The sequence below is a fragment of the Ananas comosus genome, linkage group 18 (assembly GCF_001540865.1).
Source record: "Ananas comosus cultivar F153 linkage group 18, ASM154086v1, whole genome shotgun sequence".
Classification (NCBI taxonomy): domain Eukaryota; kingdom Viridiplantae; phylum Streptophyta; class Magnoliopsida; order Poales; family Bromeliaceae; genus Ananas; species Ananas comosus.
In genome coordinates, this window is record NC_033638.1 from 769,596 (window position 1) to 792,162 (window position 22,567).

General features: G+C 34.6%; 2 protein-coding genes across 2 annotated transcripts; both read left to right on the top strand.

Moving 5' to 3' along the window:
- On the top strand, nucleotides 222–3,387 carry LOC109724291 (F-box protein At2g32560-like). Its single transcript, XM_020253063.1, has 5 exons — nucleotides 222–1,017; nucleotides 1,126–1,205; nucleotides 2,109–2,287; nucleotides 2,391–2,465; nucleotides 2,881–3,387. Exons 1-5 carry the CDS (start codon nucleotides 277–279, stop codon nucleotides 3,063–3,065), a joined length of 1,260 nt encoding a protein of 419 aa, XP_020108652.1. The 5' UTR covers nucleotides 222–276; the 3' UTR covers nucleotides 3,066–3,387.
- LOC109724399 (rhomboid-like protein 20) lies at nucleotides 10,557–17,498 on the top strand. Its single transcript, XM_020253217.1, has 8 exons — nucleotides 10,557–10,693; nucleotides 10,825–10,925; nucleotides 14,193–14,333; nucleotides 14,607–14,673; nucleotides 14,928–15,079; nucleotides 15,165–15,266; nucleotides 16,680–16,805; nucleotides 16,924–17,498. The coding sequence occupies exons 1-8, from the start codon at nucleotides 10,669–10,671 to the stop codon at nucleotides 17,092–17,094; spliced, it is 885 nt and encodes a 294-aa protein (XP_020108806.1). The 5' UTR covers nucleotides 10,557–10,668; the 3' UTR covers nucleotides 17,095–17,498.

Below are 22,567 nucleotides of genomic sequence, written 5' to 3' on the forward strand. Positions count from 1 at the left end.
AAACCCAATTCTTAGGATTATTAATTAATCCATTAAAGTTCAAAATCCTGAGATTTCTTTTTTTTTTCTTATTATTTATCCAAAAAAAAAATTGGAATTTTTGCATCTGATTGGTGTTTTTTTTTTTTTTTTTNAGTAAACCCTAAACTTTCGAAAACTTCGTTTACTTTTCTTTTCTTATAGTGAATCAACCCCTTGGCCTAGGGTTGAGCTAGTATTAAAGAAGAAGAAGAAAAAAAAAAAAATCAAAAAAAAAATCAAAACCTCCAATTTTTGATGATCTTCTTACTTGTTCCATTCGTGTCCTCCTTCTTGCTCCTCCTCCTCTCAAAATCCCTGTCTGTCCAGTCCCTGCCCTCATGGGCAGCTGACATGAGACTGCTGTCTTCCCTCCTGCTCCGCGATCTCGGCCTTCAGCTGCTCTGCTTCCTGCAAGACTGCACTCTTGCCGGCGCCGCCGCCGTCAGAATTCGATCCCCCGCGATGCCGTCCCCCAGGAAGAAACTGCAATCGCGGCCCGACGGCGGCAGAGGGGGCGGCGAATCGGGCGGTCCGTCGATCCTCGATTTGCCCGAGCTGGCCCTCGAATTGGTTCTCGGGAAGCTGCCGCCCCCCGCGCTCTGCAACGCGGCCGCCGTGTGCGCCGAGCTTCGCGACCGGTGCCGGAGCGATCACCTGTGGGAGAGGCATGTGAGGGAGAAGTGGGGGCGGGTGATCGGCGACGCTGCCCGCCGCGAGTGGCAGCTGCACTTGGCCTCGAAATCGGCCCAACCGAAGGCAGGTGGCGGGGGCGGCGGCGGCAGCATCGGCATCGGCGGCGGCGGGAGGTCGAGGCGGTGGATCGCCGCGCTCTCCTGCGTCTGGCCGTTATCCTGGATTAGGTCTAGTGCCGATCGCAGCTGCGGCGGCAACAAGCCGAAAAGAAGCGGCCCCTTGCCGGACAATTCGATCATGGCGTGGTACATGTCGATGGAGACCGGCATGTTCTGGTTCCCTGCTCAGGTCTACAACCGCGAGGTATGCGAATTCAAGGTCGAATTCGCAAAGATCGTGCGATCATGTGTTGTGTTCGACGAAATGCCACTAAAAGAGTTTTCGATTCTGATTGTTGTGTTTTGTTTGCAGCATGGGCATGTCGGGTTCATCTTGTCGTGCTACGACGCCGAAGTGAGCTACGATTGCCGCAGCGACACCTTCCATGCGAGGTATGTGTAATACCGCGGCGTAATTGAATGCTTAGGTTTTGCTCTTTCGTTTTTTCCGGCGATCCGCGGCGAATTCTAGGTCAAAATAGGTTTCCTATGTATGACAAGAAGAGAGATAGGGGAGGTTGGGATGCTTCTACTCTTATTTTCTTGCAATTCATCTTGGTTAGGATAGACTCATGATGCGAATATGGATGTCAAAATTTAGCATTCGACACGTATTCGTATCCGAATTCGCATTTGAAATTGGTTTCTTCAAAAATCCGACTGTATTCAACCGTTCTCACTCTTAACAGATAAGAGGGATGTAAATATATATTGTAGGGGGATTGCAGGGGGATAAAATGGTTTTCGATTGTGCTTTTTGTTTATTTTACTATGAATTTTGTATTAAAATTATGTTTATATTTGGTAAGATATTAAATTTTATTGAGTGAAATCTAAGAATACGAAGTTTGAACACGAGTATGGATCTTTAATTGCATTCATTGTGTTTCATGTTATTATTATCCGAATAATATCCAAATACAAATCCGAGTTTTATCTGAATTCGAATCCGTTTTAAACGGATATGGTAACAAAAATTTAGCAACCGACACATATCATCATCCGAAGAAAAATATGGATGGAATATGGTTTTGTTAAAAATCTGACCGTATTCGACCATTTTCACCCCTAATGCTACCCCGGTAAAATCCGAATACGGGTACTTTAGTCTCGAAGAAATGAAACTCAATCGAAGAGTGGCATTTTTGGTAAGCGCGATGACGACGACATGTTTAGGTCTTATGTAATAATTCAGTTTTCGACAATGTTATATAGATAAATATATGATATTACAGCATCTCATTTGAGAGTCTGCTATTGCTGTTGCTCATCTTTAAGCGCAATCTCAACCGACAGGTACCCGCCGCACGGGCGTCGGACCATCGTCATCGAAGAGGGAGTTCAATGGGATAGGCTACGGCCGCCCCCCGTCGACACTCCCGCACACGACCTCCACATCTCGGACTGCTTGAATGATCTCCGCCCGGGCGACCACATTGAGATTCAATGGAGAAGGAACAAGGAGTTCCCCTACGGTGCGCGTTTTTGCGTAACATCTCCTTTTAGCTCGAACTTTCAAAAATAGTTCAGTGATAATTATTCGACTTAATCGGCATTTTTTTTTTTTGTTTTGGGCAGGATGGTGGTATGGAGTTGTAGGTCACTTAGAGTCGTGCGACGGGAACGAGCATTTCTGTCGCTGCCATCTCAGCGGTGAGTGTCGCACCTCTGACTTGTTGTCGCTTTTAAATTTTTCCCTTCTCTGGCTTAACATAAAAACTGGACCTAGTATTGAAAATGTTAGTATCTGATTCAGAAACACTTTTTCCTCCCGCGTGTTTGAAGTTTTGTTTGCGACTCTGAAAAAACTGAAAACTGAAAACTGAAAACTGAAAAATGAAAAATGAAAAACTGAATCCCTCGTTTTGGTTACACTCCAATTCTCTTGATTCTTAACCCTCAATTTTACGTCACTGGAATGCACCAGCGACGGCGCAATAAATGAAAACAAACAAGAATTAGAACGATGACCGACCAAGGCCAAAACGAAACTTCAGCCCAAACTAAAACTGATGCTAGTTCTGATAAATTTTTGCGGTTCGTGAACTCTGCTTATTTTTTTTCTCAGATACGGTCGCGTTGGAGTTCAATCACTACACACCTGGCTCGCGATGGAGGCGGGCGTCGGTCAATCGAAAGGATCACCGCGAAGGCAACGAAACTGACGGGTTCTACGGCGGCATCAGGAAACTGCACTGCAAGGCCGAGATCTCAAAGTGGAGGCAACTTTGGCCGACCGATATCTTGGAATAGATAAAACATTGCGTCGAATCTCTTCAGCGAATACATCACGATATCGCTCTTCGATCTCAACACAAAAGTTAAAAAGATTTAGTATCTAACTATGATCTGAGCATCAATGTATGCCATGTTGTTATTTCTCACTCTCTTTCTCTCTCTTCTTTTTTCTTTTTTTTTTTCCTTTTTTTATATTTTGGCTGATTGGGGGGGAGGGTTGTTTATACAACTCCAGGAACAGGAATTATCCACTATTGTATTGTTAGAACAGATTAAAAGCAAATGTAAATTACACAATTAGCTTCTATTTGAAGAGTATTTTAGGAGTTCATCTGAATAATGTTCTGATTATCTGATCTGTAAAAAATTTGCTGCTTTGGATTTTGTTTTTTTTTGAGATTTTTTCTGCAACTGTAATGTTTTGAACTTCCTTTGATGTATTATAAGATTAAATTGCGGTTTAAGTAGAGCTGTTTGAAGAAGAACAAACTGTAGAGTTTGCGATAGAAGCTCCTAATTTTAGATTCTTCTTTCGCATTTTAGATTCTCAAGTCACAGCAGGAGCTCTAAACTTCTACAGTTTAAAATAGATGAATAATGAATTGTTTCGGAAGTTAACTTGTAGTCTTGAAGATCATCATTACTGTCTTCTAATAAATTTTTTCAATAAAAAAAAAAATCTCTCTAATGATTTCGCGCTGCGAATAAGGTTGGCAATAAATTGGAGCTTCGGTTTCTGAGACGTATAAGCTCATTTCTAGTTTTCTGTCGCAGCAAAAGTTCAAAAGTTTTTTTTTTTTTTTTGCCAAAGTGAAAAAGCTATTTACATTCGAATCAAATCCTTATATAATTACTCGTGCGATTTTTTAACCGTCAGATTATCTTAAGATTCGTGCAGTATTAATAAGGGAGACTTAGTAGGACACATCGTCAATAGTACTGTATAAATCTTGAGGGCGATCCGACGGCTAAACAGTCATAAGCATAAATGCTCTTGTGTTTTCAAAAGTACAGGAGCTCAACTCGTAGTTTTAGTATCTTTTTAAGTTTCTTGTGACAAGTTATGAATATGTAAGGCGTGGATGATAACCTTATAAAACTCCTACAACTCTACAAGGTACATTTAATTTTAAGTGGAAATATTAACCTTTTTTAGGGATAATTTTTTTTAATATTCTTCTGGAAGGTTGTGATTTCATAAAATGTCCCTTCAGAGTTCAAAATATCATCAATACTCTCATAAACATTATAATTCATGCGAATTTAATAGATCAGTTCTGAAATTTCATTTTTCACCTGTAGTAAACTTAAAGCTTAGCAAAATTAGCACCAAGAAAGCAATTTCCATAATTTCAACACATTTTTTAAAGCTAAATAACTAATAAATAAAAGCAATAGATCACACATTTAATGAGAAATTTAAAAAAATAAAGCCATAACTTGTAAAGTTAAAATCTATGTCCTACAAAAAATAACAGTATGTATTAATATTAATATTTTGCTTTACAAGAAATAGTTGAGAGTAAAATTGTCATTTCATTAACTTAATGAGTATTTAGTATATATGCTTGAATTGGTACTTGTGATAAATTCATATATTTAGAGGGGTATATGTTTTGAAGGGGCATCTATGAAATTTTGAAATTCAGAGAGCAATGTTGGAAATTGCTTTTTTTTAAAAAAATTAACTAGCCCTTTCAAGGGTGCATATGCATAGAATCAAATATGAAATCTCTTAGCTTCGTTTGGTTTGGAGTTAAGTAAAAACTAGTTATTTCAAGAATACGGTTAAGTTCAGGATTAAGCCTGGAATAGATTAATTTTGCTTTCGGATTATAATTGAGTTGTTTCCGGAATTAAGAAAAATAGTGTTTGGACAGATAATATAGAATAAGAAGAATAGTGGGTAGAGTTATAAATAGAAAATAATGATATTGCCCTAATTATTATATTTTAATTTAAATTTAAAATTTAAATAATTAAAAATAATAATTTAAAATTTAAAATTTAAAATAAAAATTTTTATTTTTAAATCTCAAATTTAAAATTTAAGTTATAACTTTTAAATTTTAAATTTTAAATCAACTCTCAAGTTACAAATATAAAATGTTAAATTTAAATAATTAAAATAATATTTAAAATTTAAAATTTAAAATTTAAATCTAAATATTAATTTAAAATTTATAATTTAAAATCTAAATGTTAATTTTAATTTTAAAATTTTAAAATTTAAAATTTATAATTTATAATTTATAATTTAAATTATATATTTAAAAATTAAATAGGGTGGGATTAGCTAATCAATTTGGCCGCACTTAGGGCTAGCAATCAGCTCGTTGTACGCGCAGGCGTCCATATTTAACTTGAAATGAGCATCACGATCGATCGCGCATTTAATGAACGAGCAGAAAAAGCTGAATTTTTCAACTCGAAATCTTAACAAGCCCAACACGAGCTGCGGATTAGTTCATTTGCATTCAGCTCAATATAGTTCGAATACACTCACAGATAAATAAATAAATAAATAAATAAATATATATATATATATATATATATATTATATATATATATATATATATATATATATATATATATATATATATTTAATTTTTTACTATTTGAATTTAGGCCAATCAAAATGTAATGGGGCTTATATTTTGTAAAATTTTATTATTAGATTAGGTTTTTAATTTTTTAACTTTCTTTCAACTTTTTCGTGGATAGTAGGACTGGCAATCTAACTTACTGTTCCTAAGACAGCTCGTGTTCGGCTCTTTAATATACAAGAAGAACACGAGCTGAATGTTTTAGCTTGATATTTTAATAAGTCAGCTCATGTATGGCTTATTTAATAAACAAACGAATATGAGCCGTCCCCAGCTCGCTTGTGTTCAGCTTGTTAACAATAGCCCTAGTCGCACTATGGTGATGTAATAAAGAGGTGCTAACGGGCTGGATCGAGTTGGATCTAAATGGACCCGATTCGGTCCAAGATTTTAAAATCCAATCCAATCAAGTTTAGAGGTCTACATCTTGGGAGCAATATTGGGTCGGATTTTAAAACATTTCTAAGCAACTTGCCCCGGCCCGGCCCGGCCCGACCTAGCCTGGCACTTTGACAATTGTAGTAGTAATAATAAGAAAACACTTCAAATGCCACCTGGAGTTTCGCATTTTCTCATCTTAGTACTCTGTGATTTAAAATGTATCACTTTCATACCCTGTATTTTTTTTGTTCTTTTTGTTATCCACTTCACTATTTTTTTTTTGTTAAATCAGTGACAAAGTTAAAACTGAAGGTTACTAAAGTGAATATTCGATAAACCATTAGTAGGTATCCTAATTTTTTTGTATATAATTTAACGAAAAGTTAACGAAGGGACTGACGAAAAGAGAAAAATGAAATCATAGGGTACTAAATTGATATACTTTAAAATGCAGAGTACTAAGTGCGAAAGTACGAAACCACGAGGGTGATATTTGAAGTTTACCCTAATAATAATAATAGTAATAATAATATATAATAATGTAGATAATTTTTCAGCACCTATACCTTTTCTTTCAACTCAGGGACAGTGTTTTGTTTCATAAAATAGTTTTTTGGTTGAAAAAATATTTTTTACTATGTATCACAGACACTTCTATAAGCCTCACGTTTCTGTATCAGACACGCTTGTATCTAATGTGGGCACTCCTTGGACGTGCGTTCAATACCGCTCTAAAGTGCATACAATTAATATATATATATATATATATATATATATATATATATATATATATATATATATATATATATATNTTCACATTTTTATGCATATATAATATAAAATGGCAAATATTTTAGCTTTTTTATAAAGGCATACACATTTTCTTGGACAATATAAATAAATTATGAATAGTGGAGAATTTCTTTTCTTAAAATAAATGAACTATCAATAAAAATTTTACTAACTTTCAATCATACGAGAAATATAATAATATTTTACCAAAATTAATATTTTACAAGTAATAAATATATATTATTATATTAATAATATTATATTTTATTAGTGGTGTCTATATCGTATTCGTGTCCTAATTTTTTAAAAACTACTGAGTCCCCGTGTGTCCTAATCGTGTTCTGTCCTATGTCAGTATCCATAACGCTTATATCTTCTATCTATTTGATTCCTAAAAAAATAGTTTTTCAAAAAAATTTTCTTCAGATTTGTGGAAAAATAGTTTTTTTTTTGAAATTTTAATCTGAAAAATGAAAATAGTTGATAAGAGTGTTTTGCATAGAAAAAAATGTATTTGTCTAAATAACAGATGAAAATGTTTATTAAAGTTTTTACTATAGCAAGGATTTAAGATGAATTAACTCATGGGATCAATTAGCAAACAAAAGAATTAGCTAGAATAGTTCTACCAAGGACTTTTATTTAAAAATGACCCTTAAAAAAAATTATAATTGGCTAAATGACCCTTCTAAAATTTTATTTAGCCAACTAAATCGCTGCTTGCCAGCTCATCACTATATTGGACAAAAATGAGAAAGACGGTAAATTATTCATCGTCTTTAGAAAGCACTGAATTATTCCCCGTTTTCAGATTGTTATTATTGTTTATAATTTTTTATTTTTTTTTTGTATGGATTGTGAGGATCCTTATGAAGTTGATTAGGAATGTATGCAGATTATTAAAATTTTTATTTAATTGTTGAAATTTTTTTAGCTGTTGCGATTGTATGTGAATTGCTGAAATTTTTATGTGGTTGAAAGAATTCTATATAAAAAATAGAAAGAAACAGTAAAGTATTTATCAATTTTCTTTTGTAAAAAAAGCCAGATAGTAAATAATTTATTGTTTTTTTTTCATTAAAGATGTCGGGCGATTAACAGTTTTTGATTGGACAGTATATGATTATTCGTCCAAATAAAATTTTGATAAAATTATTTGACAAATAATAAATTTTTTAATAATTTAACCTTACTCTATTTCCAAGTTGACACTCATAATGAGATTTGAATTAAACGGTAAATTATACAATTCGCCCCCAAACTTCTACCAAAATTTATCTCTGTCCCTACTATTTTAAAGTGAATTTAATAAATTCTAAACCTTTCATAAATATACCAAATTGGCTCGTTTTGTCATTTGTCGTTAAAACTATTAATAAAAAAAATAACATAAATATTAAATAAATATTTTGTTTTTGAAGCCAAATATGCAACCAAAATGCAAATCAAAGCCTCATCATTTTACCACGCTAGTTGTGAGACCCCAGATAGTCCTATATATGAGATATAATAGGGCTAAACTCTTAACCCGGTTTAAGCATTTTGGGTGGTGGCAAGGCCCAAGAGGTTAAGAGAGTTAAGCGTGCTGGGACGGGAGTAGTCCTAGGATGGGTGACCCCCTGGGAAGTTGGGGCGTCACAGATGGTATCAGAGCCAATTACCAGTCGGAAGTGTGAGATGACTCTCGGCTGAACCAGGGTCTGGATGACGGGCTAGCGAGATGAGTCTCACATCGCCTGGTACTTGTGAGTCTGAGCCTGACGAGGACGTCAGGGCTTAAAGGAGGGGAGATTGTGAGACCCCAGATAGTCCTATATATGAGATATAATAGGGCTAAACTCTTAACCCGGCTTAAGCATTTTGGGTGGTGGCAAGGCCCAAGAGGTTAAGAGAGTTAAGCGTGCTGGGACGGGAGTAGTCCTAGGATGGGTGACCCCCTGGGAAGTTGGGGCGTCACACTAGTAGTTCAACTTCTCTTTTTAGGTAGGTTAAATTATACTTTGGTCCTCAAACCATGTAGCGCGTAGCATTTTAGTCCTGCAACTTTAATTCATTGTAATTTCTGACTCGAATTATAAGACGCGTGTAGGGGTGAAAACGGATCATATATTATCCACAAATATTCGTATTTGTATTCAATAATATCCGGATTTGAATAAAAAATATTCGGATCTGGTCGGATACAGACGGATATGGTTTTAGAAAGTTAAATTTTTTCTGATATCCGAAAAAAAAGGATATGGATATAGATATCTAGAATTTTAGTATTATTATTTTTATATTCTTTATATTTTTGGATTCATCCGGCCCAATTTTGCTCGTTTGGTCCGCCCAAATTTCTTTCCTCTAATTCATTGCCAACCAGGGCACTGGAGGTGATTTTTCATATTATTCGTTTATTTTATAATCAATTGTATATTAAAATCATATATTTTATATATGAAGAAGTATAGTTAGGGAACAAAGTAGAAAAATAAAGTAAATTTTTTGTATATGTGCATATATATTATACATATCCAACCCACATTCGAATCCGAAAAATATCTGACCATATTCCAATCTATATTTAGCGGATGTGGTAATAAAAATTTAGCATATGACGTATATCCGTATCCAAAAAAAATCGTATAGATGCGAATATAATTTCGTCAAATATCTGGCCGTATGCAATCCGTTTTCACCTCTGGAAGTGTGACACAAACTTTAAAACTTTTATCTTTCTCTCCTCACTTTCTCTCTCTTCACTCTCTTTCTCATCTCTTTTTTCGCTTTATTTTTTCTTCATTGTCTCTCTCCTCACCCCTTTCTCTTCACTTTCTCTCATTTCTTTCATTTTACTCATTTTCGCTCTCGTCCTTTTCTCCCTCTCTCCTAGTTTCTTGACGGAGAATGTCTAAATGCAACAACTTGAAATATTGTGACACATAGGATACTTTGACATTTGGTGATATTTTCTAAGTGAGAACCATTGGTCGAGTCGAGAATTCGGGTACTGGATGAGGTAGATGCTTTATTTTGAACTCGGTAAAGTTGTATTTTATTCAGTATTCTCTAAACTCATTCTATTCCTGTAACACCCAAAATAGTCCCACATAGGATGGAAATGGGGCTATAATTGAGTACATAAGAGATCATAGACACTAACTAATAATCGGGCTTAAACATTTTGAGTCGATAATTTAGACCCGATGAGTTATTATTGTTAGCAGGTTGAGCTGTTACATGTTGAGGGCCTTTCAAGAAGTGTATATGCAAATAATCAAATTTAAAATTTCTTAATCCGCTATCAGGGTATTATCTAATTGCACTAGACAGCGGTGCTAGGTGAAACTATTCAATTTGGCCGTACTTAGGGCTGGCAATCCAAGATTTTAGTCCTGAAACTTTAATTCATTGTAATTTCTAACTCGTATTATGAGACGTGTCACACAGACTTTAAAATTTTCATCTCTCTCTTTTCTCACTTTCTGTCATTTCTTTCATTTTTTCTTATTTTCTCTCTCATCTTTTTCTCTCTTCTCTCTCAACTAAAAACTTTATATGGGACTAACATTTACTCTATATGAGATATTTCAAGACAAATACAATATTTAACCCCCAACTTTTTTTCAATCCCCCAACTTTAGGAGTTTGTGTGCAATTTTATTCTTTTGTAGGGACACACATGCAACTATCCCTACTCCTATTTATATACTATTTTCCCCTTTTATTTTACCATTTCCTCGTATGACTCCATTTCCCACCTCTCTCTCTCTCTCTCTCTCTCTCTCTCTCTCTCTCTCTCGCTTTTCGTTCGCACACGAAACTCTCCCTAATCCCCCAATCTCCGCCCCGCGCCGATGAACGGCGGGCCCTCCGGATTCCGTAAGCTCCGATTTTCCCCTTCGCGATCCTACCGAAACCCCTAATCCCCTGCTTTTTCGAGGAATTTTTCGCCATTTTTTCCGATTTTTTTGATGCAATTTTGACGCGGTTTCCCCTTTTCTTTGACCTAGACAATGCTCCGGTCGCTAGGGCCTTCGTTCTCGCGTGCGTGCTCCTCACGGCCGTGTTTGGGGTTCGGGGACGGGCGCTGCGGCTCGGATTGTCGTATCAGGTAGAGGATTCGTGTTCTTTTGACCTAATTTGGTGTGTGTTTTGGGGGATTTTTGTGCTTTTTTTAACCTAAATTTGACGTGGGTGTTTGATTTTGTCATCTGAGTAGTTGGTGAATTGGTGAATTAAAGAGCTCATCGACTTGTTTGTGCTCAATTCCCTACATTAGATCCTCTTTTCATGCTATACAATATGCTTATATGTTATGTGTGTAGCTATGGGAAGGAATTTAGGGATCTAGTTATCTAAGGATCGCAGAAAATAGAGTAAATTTTGCGTTTGGTTTGAGTTTATACTGAGTGTTTGTAGGGATTAGAAGGATAATTGCGATGTTAAAGTGTGTCCGTAATAATCAGAGTCATAACTGAGTATGTAATGAGAAATTGAGGATGGTGTGGCACCAGTGGTTGGGTGGACGAATTTTGTGAGGATAGCTTCTTTTTCCTTAGGTTATCCTTTATTGTATGATAATTGAGAACAAAATCAACATTTTCATTTGGTTTTAGATTTTAGGAGTATCTGTAATAGTTCAGCAATAGTTATAACAATAAAATAGAGATATACCAGTTATGGGGATTACTGCGGATAACTAGGGATAATGAGGTATGAAGTGGGGGATGGGAGATAGGTTTTTCTTGTATTCTTGTTGGCGGGTGAGGTTTTTCTTGCCGTGAATTAGGTATGGGTTTTTGATTCTGTCATCTCGGTAGTTGATGGATTGGTGACTTGCAGAACCTATTGACCTGTTTTGGTTAATTCCCTAAATTATATTTCTTTTTATGCTATGTAGTAATATGTTTGGAAGTTTTATGCAATATAAGAATGGAGTTGCCCAAGTTGTGTAGCTCGAATAACTAGGGATGAAATGAGGGTTAGCATGTTTCCAGGGGTTGTGTGGTGTTTGGATAAATTCTGTGAGGTTATTTTCTTATTCCTTAGGTTATTTGCTATCCTAAGATAATTGAGAACAAAGTCAAATTACTGTTTGGTTTAGATTATAAGAGTATCTGTAACAATTACGTTGATGATTACAACAATAAAAGATAGTTTGATCGGTTATGGAGATAACTAGCGATAACTAGGGATAACTAAGGGTAAAGTGTGGATAGCTCTTTGTTGACATGAGTTTTTCTTGTGCTCTTGTTGGTTGTAAGGTTTTGCTTGCTTTAAATTAGACGTGTCTGTGGATCGTTGATGAATTGATGATTTTACAGAACCCAATGACTGTTGTAGTCAATTGATTCCGGGCAGACTTTTTACCCTGACATAGATTCTATTTTAATGTTGTTCCCTTGGAAGTTTGCTGTAGCATGGGATGAACATACAGACTAAGTTTTAGATGCATAACTATGTTCATTTTTGCATTATATTTAAAGGGCATCTTCACCTCAGGTACAAATTATTTGGATTCAGCTAGAAACTTTTCTCTATTCTTGTAGAAGTCCTTGGAAATTAAGAAATGGATGGGCAAACATAAAGGGATGGTGAGTTAATGTACATAAGCTAGCACAATTAATTAGTCGAACAACATTTTTAGTTTGTCCCGTTAATGGTTATTATGTTCTTGCACGCATAAGATTTGCTAGTTAAATGATTAGTGAGATCAATTTTATATTGTATATATGTTCTGTTGGTAGTAGAAGATGATTTGCAAAAGGAAGCACCTGATGAGAACAACATTTGACTTAGAAAAAAACTTTCTATTATCACCATGGGGAATAAAATTCTGTTTGTAATGAAGCTCCAATTGAATAGTGAATGCAGTAAAATTTTCTCCAAGGTAGTATCCATGTATTCCTTTTTGTCACTTTTACTCTGGTACTTGGACACCTTATATAGATTCTAGATAGCGTGAATTATCTACTGGGTTCACTTGGTAAGATGGAGATTCACGTTCTACGCATGGTTCGGGGATGTTTGTTTGACTTTGGCGGTAATAGTGGTCTATGAATTAAATTGTTGTATATTACCATCTACCAAATATAATATTCCATGTCTGACTCTGTTCGTGTTTCATATTCAAGAAAATTCTCTTTTTTTAATACTCTCTCTCTCTCTCTCTCTCTCTCTCTCTCGCTTGTGCATGCACACACACACACACATTTGTAAAACTTGGTATGCTATATGGATAGTTGGTTTTTCTGGTTTAAATACATCCTTATTGGCTAAACACTTATTGGTGAAATATGTTTGTAATTTCCATTTGTAACTTTTTGTGACGAGTGAAAAGTTGGTTTTTATGGTTTAGATACATCATTGGTTGCTATCCATTTCCCATTGTAGCTTAAATACTAAGAATTAATCACTAGTTGAGGGGAATCATTACGGTATTATGTATTTCAACTGATGCATATAATTTTCTTAGTTTTCATGAAGCAGTTTATCTGAACTAGTGTTCTTTGTTCAAAATAGATTATTTATTTATAACAATTGTTTATTGTGCTAGACCGATAGGAGATTTTTTTCTCTATTGGAGTCTAATTTTGTGGCTTCAAAATTTAGTAGTACAGTAAGGTTTATCTTCAGAACCAATTTGGACAGTAGATTTTGGTAGCTTCATATTAATCTCATTACCAAAGATATTTTAGTTGATATTGTCTTAATATTTAATAAAGAAATTAGAACAATTACATGATTTTTGGTTTCTATAATGTTGAAACTTTTAAGTAATTATTTTTTTGTAAGACATAATGGAAGTCATAGATTATAAGTGTCTTAGTTGATAAAACATTATTTAATAACTGATATTTTCCTAGTTTGCAAGTGCCTTGGAACTTAAGAATTCTTAGCACTTAAACCTCAAGAATATAAATACTTTAGAGTTTGTCTTATCATCTGTCCTAGGTACTCTTGACGGTAAGTTGCACTCCAATTTATCATTGAGGAGTGCCATGGGATGTCATATTAAATCCAGGTGTTTGAATATGTTGACTCCTGTAAATCCTGAAAGTCAGTTTCCCACTTAACCCTTTAGTTCTTATGATAATGAGGTGATGAAAATTTTTATTAGGTTAGGAGTGAAATGATATTGGTTATTAAGTTAGTGGATAATTGATAAGTTCAGTAAAATCTTGGAGGATTGGAGTATAGGGTGTCATTCATTGCGTCAATTGGGATTTGGGAACCGTTGCCTATTAGTCTCTGGTACATTTTTTTTCTTTTTAATGATGTTATGTTATTTCCTTCAGAATTTGCACTATGCATGTAATATTTGTCACAAAGTGACAGTTTCAGTTATATTAATATTGTAACGTTTCGCTTGTGGCAGGATATTATAAAAACCTTCCAGTTATGGAGGATTTTTGCATCAGTATTTGCGTTTTCGTCTACACCAGAATTACTGTTTGGAGTATACTTGCTTTATTATTTTAGGGTATTTGAGAGGCAGATGGGCTCCAACAAATACTCAGTAAGTAATAGGCCACTGAAAAGAATCTTCGGCACACTGACATAAGTTGTCATGTGACTTGTTTAGATGTGTCCTTTTCGATAAAAGCTTGTTTAAATGTGTTCTAATTGAACAAATATAGTACTTCCATTCTGTTCTCCTTAAAAGTTACTTTATGGATAGCAAACATTGCTTGGTACTTCGACGACTTTTTATTTCTTAGTCATCTTGTTTATGCACAAGTTTTAACCATCTGTTTTCGGACTGTTTACTTGATGTATGTTGAATTTGCAGGTCTTTGTGTTATTCTCGCTGATAGTATCTTCGCTATTTGAGATTATAGCTTTGATGCTTTTTAAAGGTATAGTTGTTTCTTAGTTTGCTAACCTACGCAAATCAGCGTTATATGATAATCTTGCCTACTGAAATAATAATGCCTTTTTGCCTTTTTGCTTACTGAAATACACCTTTCTTTCCTTCAACTTTTAGTTATGTATTATAAATTCAATATATTGTATAATACTTTTCTCTTCTAAGCGATTGTAGAACCTTTTGACATTCTATCTTGCACATAAACTTAGTTGAAATAATGGTTTTTCTTTTTCCTTTTCATAGATCCCACGGCAAACGTAATTGCTTCTGGGCCTTATGGTCTCATATTTTCATCATTTGTGCCCTTTTATTTTGATATTCCTGTTACATCACGGTTCCGCATATTCGGCTTACAATTTGGCGACAAGTCATTCATATACCTGGCTGGCCTTCAGGTTATTGTTGTTTCCAGAATCTCGATATTTTTAGGGGCAGTTTATGTTATTGTTAATTACTCCGTGTTCTCTCTCCTGCTATCAGCTTCTCTTGTCGTCCTGGAAAAGGTCACTTTTACCTGGCCTATGTGGAATGCTGGCTGGCGCCCTATATCACCTCAATGTATTTGGCATTCGCCGGATAAAGGTAATTATAATTAAACTCATTTTACTGTCTATGTTACTTCATTCCACTTACTTTTACAGCATCATGTCCTGTGGTAACTTCCTTATATTTTCTGCTTTAGAAATTGGAACACTGTTGACAACCGAGGAACATGAGGTTTCAATTAGATATATAAAGAGAGTATAAAATTATACTTTTTGCATGACTATTTTATTGGCAGTGAATTCTTTTCTTTTGTTCTCAGGTTGCTTGTAGAACCTTAATCAGCCTTTTTAGCTACTTGAGCATAAAACTCCTGAGAAAATCAGTCTAAAATTTAATACAAAAGTATTTGACATCAACGCGCGAGCTGAATAGCACAATAGAAATGTAAAATGCTTTTAATCAAAGAGCACAAAATGTGAGATAAAGTGGTCTACATCAGAGGACCTTAGCTTTTGTGGAATTCTGTTGATTACTTGTTCGAAAGAAACAAAAAGCTGTGATGAGGGAAATGCAATGGTCTCTGAACCTCGATTTTCTTCATTTCATACCAAAACCACATAAAAGAACCAACACAATTTAGAGAAAAGAAAAGAGAAAATTTTGAAGACTTGAAAATTCATGTTGATTATGTTTCACATGAAAACAAATGTACGGTAAAGTGAACTATGGCTATACTTCATTAGAGTTATATAAGCAAGGATTTAAGTGCCTATTGGCATAGGCCGTGTCCACTGTAACATACCATGCTGACAAGATATCGCATGATATGACCCCGTGCCGATGGCGCGGCACAATATTCTCTTTTCTTTGAAATTAGCAAGTAGCTGTCTGGATAAAGTGCAAAAGATTTAATAAAGATATACCATAAGCAATAAAATATATTGGTGCAAAAAAAGAAAAGAAACGTTATGCCAATGTGTGTCGGTGATAGGCACGCAAGTACTTTTTGTGACATGGATGCATCGGCACAACACGCACCATGCCATACCGCGCCAGCAAGTTTTTGGCGCGATCCTGTTCCACGGCACTTAAATCTTTGTTTTTAAGGTTTCTTGTAATGTTATTATCACTGTCTTATGCAGTTCTTATTCATGATCGTTGAACCTGGTCGAACTGGGTTGAACTTTACGTTTAGTACTAGAAATATCTCTATAGCGACAAGTTATGTGCGGCATTCCGAATGGAAATCATCAACTCCACTGTAGAAGGGTTTATACAGCTTTTGTTGCTTTACATGAAGACATAGACGAACTGCTAAAGATTTTAATTATAATTGTCGATAACAAAAGTGATTCAGGTTATATTCTTGATCTGTGAATACAAATTACTTGCTTGAAAGTTTCCGTGTTGCCTTAGACCGACAATGATTGTTTCATCTGCGGTCTTTTCTCAAAAACAATTAAGAATTCTCTTGTTAATGAAAATATAATGTGATTAATAATCCCACAGTTCCCAAACGCCGTGGCGAGACATTTCTCAAGGTTTTTCGCATCTTCTGGGGCAAGCTCATCGCGAACGTCACCAAATGGGAATATTGCAGGAAATATTTCTTCTTTCACCGGCCGTCAAACTCAGGCAAGTCTTCTTACTTTCTATCAATAGTAACACACTATCCGTGAAAGCTTTTATCGCACATATTATGCATCTTTCGATTGCTCCGAGAAATCGTCTTATTTCCCTGATTCGCTTGCAGCGAAATTATCCACCTGTGGCACGTGCGCCTCCTCCAGAGCCACCTGAGTCTTCTATCGCTATGCTGGTATCAATGGGATTTGATAGCAACGCTGCGAGGCAGGCACTCATGCAAGCCAGAAATGACATCAACGTGGCCACAAACATCCTTCTAGAAGCGCAGTCGCGGTAATCAAAAATAGACAACAACGGTGGGGTTCTCTTACAAATTTTCATACGTCGAAATCGGATCAACTGAGTTAACACAGAACTAGGTGGATCGATAGATGCTTCGTCCTTCTCCAGCGCTAGAATCTGATTACGTTAGGTTCGAGATTGCATTCATCGGAGTTAATAGTCGGTGCAATCGTGTGTCGCATAGACATGGATATTTAGTATACTTTTCTCGATTTCGAATGCAAGATAGTGATGGGTTCTGATACTGTAGTGACATGAGACAATGCTTTAGCCATCATGTAAAATTCTTTCTTAGAGGCTTAAAAGGACTTAAAATCTTTTCCGAAGCTCCAGTTTACAAGATGGTGAATGTCTTTCTTCAATTAGATGGTGTAATTCTGAGTTACTTATTGCTTGTGAGGCGCGTTCGTAGTCGTTGTCGCTGTTTTACTGCATTAATTTGTCAATTGCCTCCGTCGTCGATGTGCTCGTAGAATATTGGTCAATATTGTTTGCAGTTGCTTTTAGTTATTATTGACTTTTATCTCGCAGTCCCTTTCTCTTATTAATCTCTATTTATATTTCCTTAGAAGCTTTTTTTTTTTTTTTTTTTTTTTCTTCTTTCTTTGGGGGGGGGGGGGGGGGAGCGAGGAGGACCGAGCTGATGCTCGAGCGAGGCTTACACCGCTCAAGCTTGGCTTGAAATTAATTTCGAGCCTAAATTTAGCCTCAAGCTCAGCTTGAAATTAATTCGAGCTGAGCTTGAGCGAGCCTAATTTCCAGTCGAGCGACCTCGAGCCCTAAACGAGCCGCTTGAAATTTTTAATATCGTACGATCAATAGTTTAATTCATACAGAACATTATCTACAATTTGATATAAAAATATATCTAATAGTTCAAAATATAAAATAATTATATAAAATACGGTATTATAATATGAGGAAAAATAATTTATGAATTGAATATTTAATCTTTTTAACCTTGTATGTTTTTACTTCCGCCTTCAATTTTCATATTATTCCTTTTAATCCATGCGGTCAAAAATAAATAAACTATATAGCGAAATATTGAATTACACTATCCAATCATATATGACTAAAATTAAAATTTTGTATAAATAATATTTTTATTTGAAAAATATTTTATATATTTTCTTAAGCACACAACTAATGGCAAGGTTGGTAACATCGGGCGCGTGTTATTACTTGGTAACTTGGAGAGCTTCAGGCTTAGCCGCTTGGTGTGTGTGAGAGAGGGAGAGAGAGAGAGAGAGAGATACTAGGGCCCTGTGAAAAAAAAAGAGTGAGAGTATGTAAATTTAGGAAAATTTTACCTTTTTGTTGGCATATTGAGTTTGTTTTTATGGGCTGACAATATAGGCCCAATTTTAACTAAATTCAGATTCTCACTCAGCCTACATATAATTAATATATATATATATATATATATATATATATATATATATAATTATAGTATTTATAGTCCGGCTGGGTATCTATCGATGCACCAAGGATTTGGGTGCTATCGAGTTTCTATGTAGATAGGTATGCTTTGCAGTATTTTTTACCCGGTTAGATTATACTATTAACAATTACTCACCGATCCTTAGGAGGTAATACATCTACACTCTTTTTTAACAATGGCTAAAATTTCAGTGCACAATTAGATTGTGCTATGAGTTTTCGCGTAGTTTATATATATCATAGAGAGAGAGAAGGTTGGACTGGGTATATTTAGTAGCAAAATCCATTGTTTAGCTTACCAGTTTTTAGTTTGGATCAATGCTTTTCATCATTTCTAACCATTGGATTAATACTATAACCCAGTGGGGACATAACCCTAGGGGGCACTAAACTCTAATGACTAATATTCATCCTAACCCTAAATTTTCATCCAATGGGCTAAAGATTGATAGTCAAAAGAAGGGTTTACTAGTAATGTTATTCGTAGTTATTATAGTATATATAATATATTATATACTATATATATAGTATATTACTATATGTATAGAGTATATATATATATATATATATAGAGTTGATCTATGATACTTTTACAGTATATCCCCATGTTGCTAGTCACTTTTTAGCCCTGTGGTATATTTTTTGATACAAATAGCCCTGGATCAACCTATTTCACTACCTACATCCTACCACTACCCATCATCTCACCTACATCCTCATCAGGGCTAAAACACACAAGTATCACTTGGGTGATACTTGTAAAAGTATTCTAGCCCCTATCATCTCTCTCTTATTATATATATATATAATTAGGCTACTGATACTATTTGAGTACCCGGAGTCTGAGTACTATAGTCTTGTTTATCGTCTTAAGGTGTTCAATTAACGCTCCACACTGTTAAATTGATCTAGAGATATGAAGTCTTAGCAAATAAATTTTAGTTTTTTTCGACATCGTACTTAGTAAATAAATTATGTCAAAAGCGGGTGAAATTGAATAATTTTCAAATTTGGCATGCACTTTTAATTCAAGATCAAGATGTTAACCTTTAATTAGATAGTTTAACTATTTCTATCAAATTATGGAAGAATTTATTCTTCTGACGTTAAACTCCAAACTCGAATAACTAGCCATTAAAATATGACAATTTTGAAATGGTTTGATATAAAATAGAATTATGGCGAAAAAATAAAATTTTATTTCTAAACTTTAAACCCTAGATCAAGTTTTAACGGTGTGGATCGTTGATTTGAACACGTAAGATCGAAATGAGATTATATCTACCGAACCCCCCCGGTAATATAGATAGTATAGGACGCAGCGGCTATATATTACTATATGAGAGAGAGCGGAGACTAGGAGAGGGAACTGGAGAGATTAGAGAGATGAGAGAGAGTGAGCTGGAAGCTATCGGGGGGTGCAAACTCGGCTTTCGTTGTCACCGTTGTTTTCGATTATTGGGAGCCTTTAATATGACGATCGGGCACGGTTGAATTGAGCTATACCTTAAAGTATTTAGAAACCAAATTTAAATCATTTCGACATCGATTGAGCCTAATGATCAAGCGTTTCAAATTTGTAATTTTATTCAGGTAGATATGAGGCGTTTTCTTACTTTAAGCGGTGTAAAACTAATAATCATTGATTTGGTTAGAAAATTCTTTAGAACTATTTAAATAGAAATCTATACTCGGTCGAGTTGATTACAAATGCCTATCGTTCACTTTTAGAGGAATTCAATTTCAGCGTTCATTTTTACGCACTTGATGGACAAGGAGAACAATATCGGAAAACATAAAGATTTGATTTCTAGTATCTTCAGTGCGATCTGGATTTGGATTGCTACATCTCGAAAAGGTATGACAATGAGCCCGTTGCTACGATGAGTATTCTAGCTAACTTATATATATATATTATTATAGAGTTGAGTCTATGGATACTTTTACCAAGTATCACCTCATGGTGCTTATTAGGTGTTTTAAGCCATTGGATCTTACTTTTTTGATATTAATAGCTCCTTGTGATAAGAACTATTCACCTGACACACCTCACCTATCTCAACCTATCATCTCTCCATCAAGGGCCTAATAAACAACACAAAGTAGCACACATATGACTTTTAAGTATTTCGGAGCCTATCATTATATATAAGATATATATAATTATATATATTATATTCAAGCTTCACTTTGTTTTCGATGTTCGGACTTCGATCGACGAGTCGTCCGTGTAGAGTTGATCTAGTTTTTAAGTACAAGAAATTAATTTTTGCGATTTTTCGATATATTTGCCTAGTGATCGAAGGGGATCAAAATCAATAATTTAAGGGCCGTGGTGAGCTGTTGGCAGTTTTAACGGTTTTGGTTGTTAGAAATATCAAATCCGTGAAATTTGATAGAATTCTTATATACCATTATAAACAAAGACAATAACTTTATGATCTAAAATTTTTAATGTCATATCATCATATTTAGTGAGATGTTTTATTTTCAGCCGTTGTGATTTGGAGCTCATTCATCACTAGGAAATGATATCGAAAGATCGCAAATTTGATTTTCTAGCATTATTTCAAATACTCTATATTCAAGTCTAACGAGAGCGGATCGTCGATTTGAAATCGCCAACATCGAAACAAGGGAAGAACGGAGCGCTCGTGCTTTCCCAAAGACCACAGAGCACGTTTAATATATAATATAGTATATATATAGATATATTATTTAATATTATTCAAGATTTTTCGAGGCCTTAATTCGACCTTTGTGAGCCCGAGAATACTCAAGCCAGCTTGGAATGAATTCCGAGATTTTTTTTTTTTTGTGTTCAAGGCTCGGGCTATTAATTTCAAGTCGAGATAGTGGGCGAATATCGAGGTCGAAACGAGCGGCTCGCTCATTTGCAGGCCTGTTGTGGCGGTGGAGCGGAGGGCGACATCTCTAATGTTTTTTTTTTTTTTTTTTTTGTTTTTATGTTTTTTTTTTTTTTTTTTTTTTTTTTTTTTTTTTCTTTTTTTTTTCTATACTCCTTGGGAGTGATCAAAATGCCTTACTTTGATTTTAAAAAATCCTTCAATTTTAAAACTCTTATTAGGGCTATAATGAATTGGAGTATAGAAGAGTTTTTGATAATTTCATCTGTTTAAAATTTGAATTTTAAATTTTTTCGGGTTTGATCAGGATCTCTCTTATTCACTTTGGTTATGACTCTCTGACATGGCTCTTCATTTATGTATACGGGTCGAGGATGCTACTTGTTAGGCAGCCTATTGGTTCCTGGTTTGTAATTTTTAATAATTATATTATATTTTTTATTAAAATATTTAAATCATATTGGTAAAATTATGTTTGGGTAGTTCTGTAAATAGTGTTGACGATAGTAGTAATTATTGTAGATTCTCATCGGCAGAATTATTAAATTTATTATGAGTAAGAGGTAGCTATTTTTATTTTGTGTACATAATAAAATTATTAGTAGTTCATTATAAGAACATATAGTTTTTAACAACTTTCTAATTTGAAATGGTTTGAATAAGATTCGAGTAACATATTTGCGTGCGTAATCTAAGAATTATAGCACAGTTTTTTCGCAATCTTTACTAATTTTAAACCAAAATTGGGTAATAAACTGTATAATCACATAGCATCAATAAAATTAGTACATAAGATTTGGGCCCATTGGCATATTGCAATTTACAAAGAAGAATATTAAGTTTATTAGGGGTAATGCAATCTTTAATCCTATTCCTTGGTTTCACACATTGGTTCTTATGTTTAGTATCTATGGCGTTTAATGTGCATTCATTTAGTCATAAGTATGATTTCATTTTTGTCTTTTTATTTTAATTTACTAATTTTTTTTTCATTAAATCAGTACAACGTTTATAACGTAAACGGTACTAAAGTGACTATTTGATAACATCTTAGATAGGATATCGGGAAGTTTTTGTGATATAAAGATTTAACGAGAATATTAACGACAAAGTTGACAAATTTAACGAAATTTAACGAAAAATGAGAAAGCATAAAAT